The 13,367-nt window shown below is 36.1% G+C and overlaps 1 protein-coding gene across 2 annotated transcripts in view; it reads right to left on the bottom strand.

Moving 5' to 3' along the window:
* The window catches only part of LOC149815742 (DExH-box ATP-dependent RNA helicase DExH3-like), a 73,652-nt gene that overhangs the window by 27,671 nt on the left and 32,614 nt on the right, over nucleotides 1–13,367 (bottom strand). For both annotated transcript variants that reach the window (XM_089988907.1, XM_089988908.1), the window contains exons 9-10: nucleotides 11,797–11,964; nucleotides 11,423–11,695 (exon numbers count right to left, since the gene is read on the bottom strand). In XM_089988907.1, the coding sequence (XP_089845033.1) occupies nucleotides 11,423–11,695; nucleotides 11,797–11,964 (441 nt within the window). The remainder of the gene's footprint in view (nucleotides 1–11,422; nucleotides 11,696–11,796; nucleotides 11,965–13,367) is intronic.

Raw genomic sequence — 13,367 nt, 5'->3', positions numbered from 1 at the left:
GCAAAAGTTTTCTCATAGTCAAATTTGTATTCTTGAGAGTATCTTTTAGCTACTAATCTAGCTTTATATCTTTAAAGTTTCATCACTCTTTATATCTTTAGAGTTTCATTTTCTGTTATTATCATATATGAAAATATCATCTACTTAAAGTAAAAGGATAATAATGTCGGAACCTGTACTAGTCATTCTAGCTACGAGTGCAAAAGTTTTCTCATAGTCAATTTCGTATTCTTGAGAGTATCTTTTAGCTACTAATCTAGCTTTATATCTTTAGAGTTTCATCACTCTTGGTTTTGACCTTAAAAATCCATTTGCATCCAATGATTTTCTTGTTCCAATGTAACGAAACTATTTCTCAAGTTTTTGCTTTCCTAAGAGCATCTAGTTCTATGTTCATAACTTCAATCCAATGAGGAACATTTTTAGCTTCATTATAATGTGAGGGCTCATGGTATGACTGTAATGCTATTAGGCAAGTCCTGGCATTAGGAGATAGTGACTCATAAGAAACAAACCTATTTGGTGGAATAGGCACTCTACTAGACCTTTTAAGTAAAGTTTCTTCTATAGGTATAAATTCACTATAACAAGAAAAATTTTCTAAGGCACTAATAGGATTTTTTTGCTCACGTTGGGTATAAACATTAATATTTTTATTAGAACTACTAATGATTTCATCACTACTTGGTGATGTCCCAATATTGGGATCTTCAAAAATGTTATCATCTACATTTTCATGATGACTCCAAGAATAATCATTAGCATGTATATCTTCTTTTGGAGAGAGATCATATAAAAACATATAGTCTATTTCATCTTTTTTATTATTCTTTTCAAAACAATTTTCATCTTCCAATAATGTCACATCTTTAGAAATATAAAGTTTATTATTTTTGGAATCAAAGCATCTATATCCTTTTTTATTTTCACCATACCCGATGAAAACACATTCAATAGTTTTAGGGGATAACTTGTCTCTTTTATGTAAAAGCACAAAACATTTGCAACCAAAAATACGTAAACGATTGAAATCGGGTGTTATCTTGAATAATTTCTCATGAGAAACATTTTTTTAAATGGAAGAAGGCATTCTATTTATCAAAAACGGCTTCGGCCCCAAAAAATTTAAGAATATTTTTTGAAATAAATAGAGTTCTAGCGGTTTCTATTATGTGTCTATGTTTCTTTTCCGCTAGTTTATTTTGTTGAGGTGTCTTAGGACAAGATCTTTGATGGCAAATCTCATTTTATTTTAAATAGTTTAAAATTAATGGATAGATATTTACCACCTGAATCAAATTCTTTAAAGAAAGAGAAAACTTTTGATTTAAAGTTAAGAAAATAAATCTACATATATCTAGTAAAGTCATTAATAAAAGTAACACAATATGAGTAACCACCTTTAGATATGACCAGAGAAGGACCTCCATACATCTGAGTGCACCAATTCAAAGGGTTTTGTCGAAACAAATGTTCTATTTAAAAATGGAATGGATTTCATTTTTCCAAGTATACAATCTTTGCAATTTATATCTTTTTCATTAAAAAATTTTCCTCCAAAAAGAAAAAGATACATTTTAGAGTAGCTTGGAAGTCCAAGTCTTTTATGCCAAGTTTAAATGCCTTTATCTTGGACAGTTACAAAAAAAAATTAGAGGAAGAGGTAAAGAGTCCATAAAGTAAAGATCTTTCTTCCTATGGCTTTGAGCAATCCGCTTTCCAAACTGGAGATCCTGCACAACACAATCCTTAGATAAGAAAGATATTTCACATCTATGGACGGCAATTTGAGAGACCTAAAAAATATTTAAATTTAATCTGGGGACAACCCTAACTTTTGAAACAAGACAATTTTGAAAGATTTTGAAAGTTCTTATTCTTTTGATTTCCAAAGAGGTCTCATCGGTGGTAGAAACATAAGACAAGTTTGAATTGGTGCATATATCGGATAAAGCATTCTCATGAGGGGTCATATGAAAAGCTACTCCTGAATCTAGAATCCAACAATACGTATTGGGAGAAGAGGAGGAGGCAATGGCAGCACCCGATGTAGATGATGTGGCTTTAAGAATTTGTTGAAGCGCCAAGAAAATTTGACCAAGTGTATCTTTAAGATCACCCTCACTTTTGCTTTATTTATGCTTCTTGTAAGTAGATTCTTCAACCGAAACAACCTTATACTTGAAGGTTTCATTCAACTTAGGACAAGTAGGTTTAATGTGCTCTGGCTCATTACAATGATGACAAATAATCATTTTTCTTTTACCACTATAGTTATTATTATTACTATAGTTATTTTTCCTCTCAAAGTGTGGAGGCTTATAAGTCTTAATATTGTTACCGAGTTTAGACACTGCTAAAACTTCATCACAACTTTTACTCATTCTAAGGCGAGTTTCTTCTTGGATAATTTCGGCAATAGTATCCTCAAGAGAGAGAGGAGTACATCCATATAGAATAGAAGATCTAACTTGTTCAAATTCAAGACGAAGCCCATACAAAAAATTGAAAGAATCTCTCTTGTTCTATTTGTTTTTGCCTAAGTTCCACATCTTAAATGGCAACCCCCTTAGGCTCCAAAAGCGCAAGTTCATCCCATAGAGGATTCAATGCACTATAAAAATCCTGGATACTTAAGTCCCCTTGATTAGTAGCCCTAATTTTTCCTTGCAAAAGATATGTTATTGCAAGATCCTTTTGGGACCTTACATGAAAAACCAAGCTTCATTCGTTTTTCGGAATTTAGCAATATTATTAGTGCATACCTTAAGTTCGACATTGTTCATAAACCATGCAAGAATTTTTGTATAGTTACTCTCTCAGTCTTCCAGTTGCTTATGATGATCCTCAATGGCCATGACACAAGCATTTCTCTCTAGAGCATTCTTTTGTCCTCTTCTAGTTTGGTGAGCTTGAGTTGAAGTTCAGGGATTGTGCCCATCATATAAACCCAAAGCTTCTTTCCCTTGAGATTATTCTCCATGGTGGAGGTTGTTAAAATGTAATCTTAATATATATATATATATAATTTAATATCATTATATTTTCTTTTATTATTTTTCTTTATTTTCTTTTTTAGCATTTAGTTCAATAGAAACTAGATATTTGATCCAGTCAAGTTCCTGTTGGAACTTGACTGTGCAAATAGCTGTTGGACTGTAGTCCAACAGCTATAATAAATGCTGTTGGACTACAGTCCAACAGCTATAATAATAAATGTTGTTGGACTGTAGTCCAACAGCTATATTAAGAGACGTTGGAATCCAACGTCTCTTTTGGAGAGCTCATAATGAGCTCTCCTCTCTCCCACTTTTTTGTATATATAGGGGTGAACCCCTTCAATGTAAATTACCATGCTTCTTAAGCATTTTGTTCATGAATAAAGTATTATTTATTTTTCAAGTGTTCTTCCTTTTATACCCTTTCAAGGGTCATGCTTGTAGTGTCTCCAATAGAGACTTGTTTGTGAGTTATTTGTGCATTTGTTGAAGACCACCATTTCATTACATGGTATCAGAGCTACGAAATCCTTAGATCTTGAAGTGCTTCTGCCTCGATTTTCGTGCCACATTTACAAAAGGTGTTTCATCACCTTGTTCTTGGCTCAAGAAGATTTGTTTGAAGAAAGGCGAACTTGTGCTACAAAAAAAAATGGTTTTGTATCCTCTCTTATTCTTTTGTCTACTCTTTTTCTTTTCTTTTTATTTTTCTCTCTCTCTCATCCTATTTATTCCTCTCTTACCCTTGTAAAAGATGGATGACAATGATAAGATCACCATCATTCCTATGAAGCTAAATGATACTAACTATGTAATGTGGGCTTCGATTATGAAGCACCACATTTGGGGAAAAGGTTTATGGGGTATAGTGGATGGTTCCGATTTGGAACCTAAACTATCTCTTACCAAGAAAGAGGGTGATAAAGAGGTTCCTCTAACGGAAGAAGAGAAGAGTAAGGCGTTAGCCACTTATGAAAAGAAATGGAAAGAATGGAGGATAGGGCATGCAAAAATTATGTCATGACTCATCAATAGCATAGACATTAAAAAATGCTCTAGTCTAGCTAAGTTTGAGCATGCCGATAAGGCTTGGGAATACCTCAAAAACATGTATTCCCTTAAAGATATTGCACATGTATGCAATTTACAAGATAAAGTTCGGACAATGACTCAAAAAGATAAAACTATTCGAGAATATTATAATGAGTTGTCCGAACTTTGGGAAGAGTTGGCTCTTCTTGAGCCCAAATGGCATTGTGCCGAAGACATCGAGCTTCGCCAAAAGCAACTCGATATGGAACATTTCTATCAATTTGTGAATGGTCTAAGGCCGGAGTTTGAATCCACCAAATTGGCCCTTTTACATCGTGGAAAAATTCCTTTTATTGTTGATACTATAGAAGAACTCACTATGGAGGAAAATAGACTTAGAAAAAGTACTCCAAAAGTTGATGATGACTCCGTTTTAGCTGTATCTAGACCGGGGAATCATACTCGTACTTACAAGCCGCCTCATTTTGGAAGGCAAAACGGCGACTTTGATAAAAGAAAAGTTATTTGTCATCATTGTCATGAACCGGGGCACTATAGGCCTCAATGTCCAAAGTTAAAAAGAAGAGAAGAAAAAAGAGTTGCATCTGTTGAATCTGAGTCAAAAGATCAAGATGCACCTGTGTCTATGGCTCAACTGATGGAAATCCTTCAACCACTTCTCAAAGGGGTATCCTCCTCAACCGAAGCCTCAACTGGAGCGGCAGTTGCATCTTTCTCCGGTCCAGGTAACTTTCCTTGGCTTTTAGATTCTGGTGCTTCTTTTCATATGACCCCAAATGTTAATAGTCTATCCGAATGTCTTAAAAATAACTCAAGTGTGTCAAAGGTTTTTACAGCCGATGGCACATCTCTCGAAGTAAAAGGAATAGGATGTTTTGAAAATCTTCAAAAATCCAAAAGATTTTTTATCCCAGAAGTTAGATATATCCCTAAACTTAATTTGAATCTCTTATCTGTCTCGCAAATATCTGATTATGGATGTAATATCTCATTCTCTTCTCATGGTTGTTGGGTACAGGATCGCCAGTCAGGGAAGCTGATTGGGGAAGGCCATAGAGAATGAGGACTTTATTACATGGACTTTTTGGAATTACCCAAGAATGCATTTTGTTATAATATTCAGAAATTAGAATTGGATTTATGGCACAAAAGGCTTGGCCATCCTCATATGTCTAAAATTCAATATTTTCCAAGTTTGGAAAAATTTTGTAATTCTGAAAATTTTTCTTGTAAAGACTGCATTCTTGGCAAAATGAAAAGGTTACCATTTCTTAGTAGAACTTTTGTTTCCTCACGACCACTTGAGTTAATACATTCGGATGTTTGGGGCCCCGCACCAGTAATTTCCAAAGGTGGTTATACATATTATGTCATTTTTGTTGATGACTTTTCTAGACATACTTGGATTTATTTTCTTAAACATAAATCTGATGTCTTTGCTAACTTCCAAATATTTCATAAAATGGTTAAAAATAAGTTTCAAAATGATATTTCTATTTTTCGCACTGATTCAGGGAGAGAATTTATGTCCAACGAATTCAAATACTATCTCAATTTACATGGTATTACACATCATAGATCATGTCCACACACTCCACAACAGAATGGCCTAGCCGAACGCAAACATCGGCACATTATGGAAACTACTAGGACATTGCTAATTGCAAATCAAGTTCCAAAAAGTTTTTGGGCTGAAGCGGTCCTAACTGGCACCTACCTCATTAATAGGATGCCATCTTCCTCATTAAAGAATACAACTCCAATAGAAAAGCTTGTTAACTTAACTCCAGATTATTCTAGATTAAGAGTCTTTGGATGCAAATGTTTTGTTTTCACCAACAGAAATGACAAACTCTCTCCTCGTGCAATCCCATGTGCCTTTTTAGGATATGCTGATAATCAAAAAGGCTACAGGTGTTTCGATTTTCAAAATGACAAATTATATGTGTCAAGAAATGTATCTTTTTTGGAAAAAGAAAGCTTCTTTGAATTTGAAAAATCCAAGGATGTCACTGAATACTCGTTTTTAATTGATCCAATTTCAAAATCCAATGAATGTGATGTTGGATGTGACCTTGACAATGATCAAAGTCCTATTGTTGTTGAAAATGATGATAATGAAGAGCAAATCCATAGGGATGTTAGTCTACAATATTCAAGACGTAGAGAGCAAAATCTTCCATGTGCATTACAAAAATACTCTGAAGTCTCACCTAGAAGAACGTCTAGAATCTCTAAACCTCCAGAAAAATTTGTGTCTTATGAATCTTTTTCACCCACGTATAGGGCCGCCATTACATTAATACAATCATATGTTGAACCATCATCCTATTCTCAAGCAAAAAATCATATAGAATGGATAGAAGCCATGAAAATAGAATTGGATGCACTAAAAAAGGCCAATACTTGGACGATACAAGATATTCCTCCGGGTAAGAAACCTATAGGTTGTAGGTGGGTATACAAAGTCAAAACCAAAAGTGATGGGACCCTGGAAAGATATAAGACCCGTTTAGTAGCAAAAAGATATGCCCAAGAGTATGGCATCGATTATGAAGAAACATTTGCTCCTGTGGCCCGTATGACCACTGTTAGAACTTTAATAGCCTTGGCCTCCATTAGAATATGGCCTATCTTTCAATTAGATGTCAAAAATGCTTTCCTGAATGGGAATCTCGTTGAAGAAGTATACATGGAAGCCCCACCTGGTATTAGTATCCCTAAGGGTAAAGCTCTTCGTCTAGAAAAAGCTCTTTATGGTCTTAAACAGGCTCCAAAAGCCTGGTATGACCGATTTAGTCATGTTATGCTTGATATTGGTTTTCAACCTTGTTTAACTGACACTGCTTTGTTTGTTAAGAAATCTGATGCAGGCATCATTATTCTTCTTCTCTATGTGGACGATATGATCATCACCGGAGGCGACAAACAGGGAGTTGCAAATATCAAATCTCTTCTTAAAACTCACTTTGAAATGACTGACTTAGGTTTATTAAGATATTTTTTAGGCATTGAAGTTGCTTATTCCCCTCGGGGTATTTGATATCTCAATCTAAATTTGCTCTTGATATCGTTTCCAGGTCTGGAATTACAGATGATAAGAAAGTAGACACTCCAGAAGTTGTCAATGTTAAAATGAAAATTAATGATGGAGAACTTCTTGATGATCCTACTCCTTATAGACAGCTTGTTGGAGCTCTTTCTTATCTTTCCATTACTAGGCCAGATATAACTCATGCGGTTCATATAGTCAGTCAGTTTCAGCATGCTCCCACCTCCGTGCACATGGGAGCGATTTTGCGTATTATTAGATACTTAAAATCCTCTCTTTCACGAGGACTCTTCTTGTCTGCTTCATCTTCATTAAATTTAATTGCATATACTGATGCTGACTGGGGAGGTGATCCCAATAATAGACACTCAACTACTGGTTTTTGTGTGTTCTTAGGTGAAACCTTAATTTCGTGGAGGTGCAAGAAGCAGCAAAAAGTCTTTCTTTCCTCCACCGAAGCTGAATACAGACCCATGGCAACTACCACTATGGAGGTTGTTTGGCTCAGACGATTGCTAGCGGATATGGGAGCTAAAGCAACGCAAGCTTCAAAGATGTGCTGTGACAACAAAAGTGCGATCTACATTGCAAGCAACCGGACATTCCATGAGCGCACTAAACACATTGAGATGGACTGTCACTATGTCAGAGAGGAATACTTACATGGAACCATTGATATGCCATATGTTACATCAGAATATCAATTAGCAGACTTCTTCACCAAGCCTCTCGCTGCTCTCAGATTTCACTTCCTCTTAGACAAACTTTCGCTCATTGTACCGTAAGTTTGAGGGGGAGTGTTAAAATGTAATCTGTAATATATATATATATATATATATTATTTAATATTATTATATTTTCTTTTATTATTTTCTTTTATTATTTTTCTTTATTTTCTTTTTTAGCATCTAGTTCAATAGAAACTAGATATTTGATTCAGTCAAGTTCCTGACTATGCAAATAGTTGTTGGACTGTAGTCCAACAGCTATAATAAATGCTGTTGGACTACAGTCCAACAGCTATAATAATAAATGTTGTTGGACTGTAGTCCAACAGCTATATTAAGAGACGTTGGAATCCAACGTCTCTTTTGGAGAGCTCAAAATGAGCTCTCCTCTCTCCCACTTTTTTGTATATATAGGGGTGAACCCCTTCAATGTAAATTACCATGCTTCTTAAGCATTTTGTTCATGAATAAAGTATTATTTATTTTTCAAGTGTTCTTCCTTTTATACCCTTTCAAGGGTCATGCTTGTAGTGTCTCCAATAGACACTTGTTTGTGAGTTATTTGTGCATTTGTTGAAGCCCACATCATGTAGTTTTTCTCATTGAGTTTGAAGGAGAGGTCAATTTTGCTCTCCATTGGTGAGAAGAATAGAGAGAGGAAATGAGAGAATGAGAGCACAAAGTTTTAGAAAATTGTCATAAATACAAACACTTGATAGCAAACTTCCACGAGTCCAAGAGCACAATGGTTCTGATACCATGTAATGAAATACGCGGAAGCACAAATACTAGCCACCAAGGGCTTACAAGATCACGCTTATACACACGCACATGTCCACTATGGAATTTAAACCAAAGCCAATAAGGCAATAATAAGAAAAAAATAAAGGATATTATTCATCAAATGCTTAACGCAAGCATTAAAGAAGAAGAGGGTTTCAACCCCTATTTATACACAAAAAGACCCAAGTAGGAAGAGCTGTTGGGAGCTCCAAAGAGTCATTGGGAGTGCCCAACAATCATATTTATGACGGTCGGGCACTCCCAATGACTCTTTGGGCCAATGCCCAAAGAGCCCCTAGTCTTTTTATAAAAGACAAAAAAAGGAAAAATAAAAATAAAAACTACTAAAACTATTATCCCTAGTGGATATTTTATTACAAGGAGAAAAGACCAAAATACCCCTGACTCGAAAATGAAATTGCATACTTATAATTTAACAAAAGTTGTCGCTTTGTCTTTCCTAATTGATTTTTTCCTGCCATTTTCTCACTTCCAAATGTGCCCTTAGAGAAACACTGGATGAGCACAATTGGGCATGGCCACTATTTGCAAAGATCACTATATCCAAAGCAAGCATTGGTGGTTCCTTCATTGTTCAAGTGGACTCTTCCTGCCCACTAGTTTGACATAATGGGAGAGGTCAATCACATAATATGCAAGGCCCATTGTCAGAAAACCTTTTGTTTATTTCATGTTGATACCTTAGTTTCAGGTCCAGAGTTACCGGAAGCGCCTAGGTAAGTGGGGAAGTGTGCTTCCCTAAAGCGAGCTTCGAAAGCGCAAAACGTCGCGCTTCCGAAATGTGTGCGGAAGCGCCATTTTTTAATGGAAAGCGTGCTTCCCATCATGCTTTCCCCTTGCTTCTCCCATTTTTTCAATTTTTTTGTATTTTTTTATTTTATTTTTTTCGCTTCCTAAGTCGCTTCCGAGACGATTCCCGATTCGCTCCTAAGTGATCCCACGCTTCCCGCTTCCTAAAATTTTGAAAGTGCCTCGCTTCCCGCTCCCGTATCGCTTCCTGCTCCCGCTTCCTCATCTGGCAACCATGTTCAGGACACTCACCAAGGATGACAAATGACTTTCTGAAAAGATTCAAGGTTGCAACAGATTCCTCTATTAATAAATACTAATATATAGTTTAGAGTCTTACAAAAGTAAACAGGCCAAGCATTACCAAGGCATTAGAAACTATTTTTTAATGTAAATTTGTTTTTTTATAATGGTATATGGGCATCCCACTATATGGAGGACACTTGACCACTAAGTGTTTTACAACAGTGGCACCTAAAGTTGAACGAGCCAATTCTATAACACTTGCTCGGTGTATTAGGCTAGCATCAAAACTATGGAGAAGTCGTATGCTAGAGAACATTTTCAGCATTCAATGGATGACAAGTTAAAAAGCTTTTCAAATAATGTGATGGAATGCAGTAACAACTCCAAGAAAAACAGCCTTGAAATAGAAATGATTTCAGCCCTAATACAGGATAGTTGGCACTAAGCGACGGTAGAAAGCATCATATGAGAGAGAGAGAATTGGAACACGCTGCAATAAAAGAGAGCAGCCTTGACATAAAAGAACTACAGCCCTTTTAGCACAACACCATGCTTCAGGAAAATAATAAGGAACTAAAGGTGAAGACCATGAAAGTCAAATAGGGTTTGTCCAATGTCTCACACAATGGATGGGGTATTATGGTTATGTTTCTGCTTTGAGCAACCAAGAAGGGTAACTACATATTACAAGGACATTCGAGTGTCTGGCTGTTGGGGAAAGGTGACTACATGTTAAATCTCACAACAAAGGCTCTTAAATGGCTATGGAGCATATAAGATGCAGTAAAGATTGTGATTCAACTTCTCATACTTCTTAAGAATGAAAATTTCAATTGAATTAAGGATGACAGATGAACCAGTATTGCAAAGGATAACAAATCAACCTGATGACTGTGCAAGTGGGTGTAGATAGAGTGGCCATTGGCCAAGGCCAAACTTTTGGTTGGAAAGGAACTCGAAATCCTTTTCTGACCAAGTCTGGTATCACAAGCATGCATTTTCTCATTCTTCAAAATATTGCATTGCTCCTTAAACACACAATGAGGTGGAAGCATAAACGAGGTGCCAGATCGAGATAGACCAGCAGTACCATGGGAAAGGGAAGATGTGGATCCAGATTTTGCAGATTCATATTCAGCCCCAGGATCATCTTAGGAAAGTAGCACCTTATAAGGGTTAGTGAAGTGTCATAGTGATTCTTGGAATGAGAAAAATATCAATGAAAGCATTTCAATTCATGCCTTTTTAACGGACAAATAACCCCCATCAACCAAGTTCACACTTTTTTCTTTTTTATATGTATTTTGCCCCTCTAAAACAATATATATTTTCTTTCGTTCTTAAAATTATAGAGGCAAGCTTATTTTTCCAAAAGTTTGTCATCATCATCAAAAGTTTGAGAGGGTGTATGGTTGGTGGGTAAAAACACAAATAATTTCACCATGTTTTGCAGGTTTTTACTCTTTAGGGAAGTTTTTGGCAGCTCACTTATAAAATGCAAATTTCCAAAAATATGCAACCACATATACCCTTAAGCTTCTAAATGTTGAAGCTTCAACCAGATTAATGCTAAGTTAATGTAACTTGTCAGTTCAAAGTATATCTTCTGTCGTATACAAGGATAAAAAGAAATTAAGACCAGAAGAATGCATTCTAACTTAATGTAACTAACCCAATGAAGCATACAATTTTTTAGATTAAAAGCATTAACACTACACATAAAGGAAAAGAAAAGAGAAGAATAATCTCACCTGCTCTGAACTAGCCATAGATCCATGGCATGCAAGCACTAGTACTTTACTACGATCTCCCAAGAAAGGATGAGCTTGAAGCTGCTCCTTGAGAGAATTAATGTCATCCCAACCGGTCATAAATACCAGAATGGCACCAGGCCTTTCATATCTACAGATATGGCATAGCACATTTTCTATGAGGTTAAAACCTATAGAATCCGGATTCCAATATGACAATGACTCTCGTGTTCTCAAACTGTATTTCTTGAAGTCAGCAGTCTCCAGTGCCTCCTGTCCATATAAAATTTAGTAAGATAATGAGGAAGAAGAAGACACAGGAAAAGGTCATACAATGAAATGGAACCAAAATCTAGACAAACAGCACTGTATACCTCAACAAGAGTGGCTATTTGACTCTTCCTCTTCCTGAGAGCTTGTTTCTGAATTTTCCACATCCTTTCTTGCCCATAATCATCTACCTGATTATATGGAGTCAAACGATACCCAGTAACCTCAAGAATGTTCTCCAAGAAATGGGTGCGAACTGGATGGGTGAATCCCTGAAATGGGAACACAAAATCCTCTGAAACCATGAACACTGAACCAAAATGTCATGCCCAATTACTTGAGGAATAAATAAAAGATTGCAAATGAGAAAAAAGTAAAATGCATAATACCAAACTCGCCATCTTTTTCATTTCATTTTAGCATAAAACACACGAAAAGAACAAGTTTGACCAGAAAATAAAAAGTTCAACAACAACATTAAGGCTCTGTTTGGGATCTGACAGCTGGGGAAGGAGCTGTGAATTCAAGCAGAAGTTCAGTCAAAATCTTATAAAATGGCAGTTTAGGAAAAAAAAAACAGAGAGGCATTTGAGGATCTGAGGTGCTTGAAGATTTTGATCCATTCTTTATGTACCCGAAGGCGAAAACAAAGTTGGCAAATATACCTCTTTAGAAGATTATTTGACAATTTCAACATTTGAATACTCTCCACTTCTCCACACCCCAACTCCCTCCTACACCAAGCTCCCAAACAGTGCCTCTTATGCTTCACAGTCGAAGACAAAAGGAAAACCCTCATTAGCAAGGGCTGAGAAGTTAATCAATGTAACTGAAAACTCCATAAACATAATTTTTTAGATCGGAGCTGACAACAGCCATGTTATTTCAGTACTCTAGAATGTTTTTCCTGGGAAAGATGACACCACATATCTAGGACTTCAGAAACCCATAAAAGAGCATGAAAAAATTTTCATCAGGTACAACTAGCAAGTCCATATTACTCTCTTAGGAACTTGACCATGGCTTAATTCCTCATGGACAGCTTCCTCTTTCTTTTTTGAGGTATTGAATACACCCAAAACTCTGAGCTTCATGTTGTTATTACCTAGGGATAACAAGCTGATCTTCCTAATGGTTCACATTGATGGATAGGTTTGGCACCTCGATATTGGCTCATTTCCACCTGGCAAATATAGCATGTCCCAAGGGTTGGGTTGCCAAGCTACTCATATCTGATACATATAAGCCTGAAATAGTTCTATTCTCATGTACCTTCATTGAGGACTTTCACAAAGAATTTAAACAAAATTATGCACTTGAAAACATTAATGAAGAAAACCAAAGTTTTCTAATAAAGCCTCAATAAAATTTCATCATTATATTCAGTTTTTTGAATAAAAAAGGTCTACCAAAAAGCAAAATGGAAGTATCAATGTTTTTTAGTTAGGTTTTCATTCATAATTTCCGAGTGTAATATGAATACAAAAGGGTTGGGTTGGTCAGAACTCTAATCGAAAAACCACAACATTATTTTCTAGTATGGAACTTAACATAATATACGAGCGTCTAAGACACAGGGATTCGGTCAGCAGGGTGCCACACCTGCATCGATGCGACGGGACTCTGGTGCGGGTGCGGCACCCGGTGCGGTCAAGCCGACCCTGGGTGCGATCAA

The sequence above is a fragment of the Nuphar pumila genome, chromosome 15 (assembly GCF_984573655.1).
Source record: "Nuphar pumila chromosome 15, dmNupPumi1.hap1.1, whole genome shotgun sequence".
Lineage (NCBI taxonomy): Eukaryota > Viridiplantae > Streptophyta > Magnoliopsida > Nymphaeales > Nymphaeaceae > Nuphar > Nuphar pumila.
This window is presented reverse-complemented; position numbering and strand designations above follow the sequence as displayed.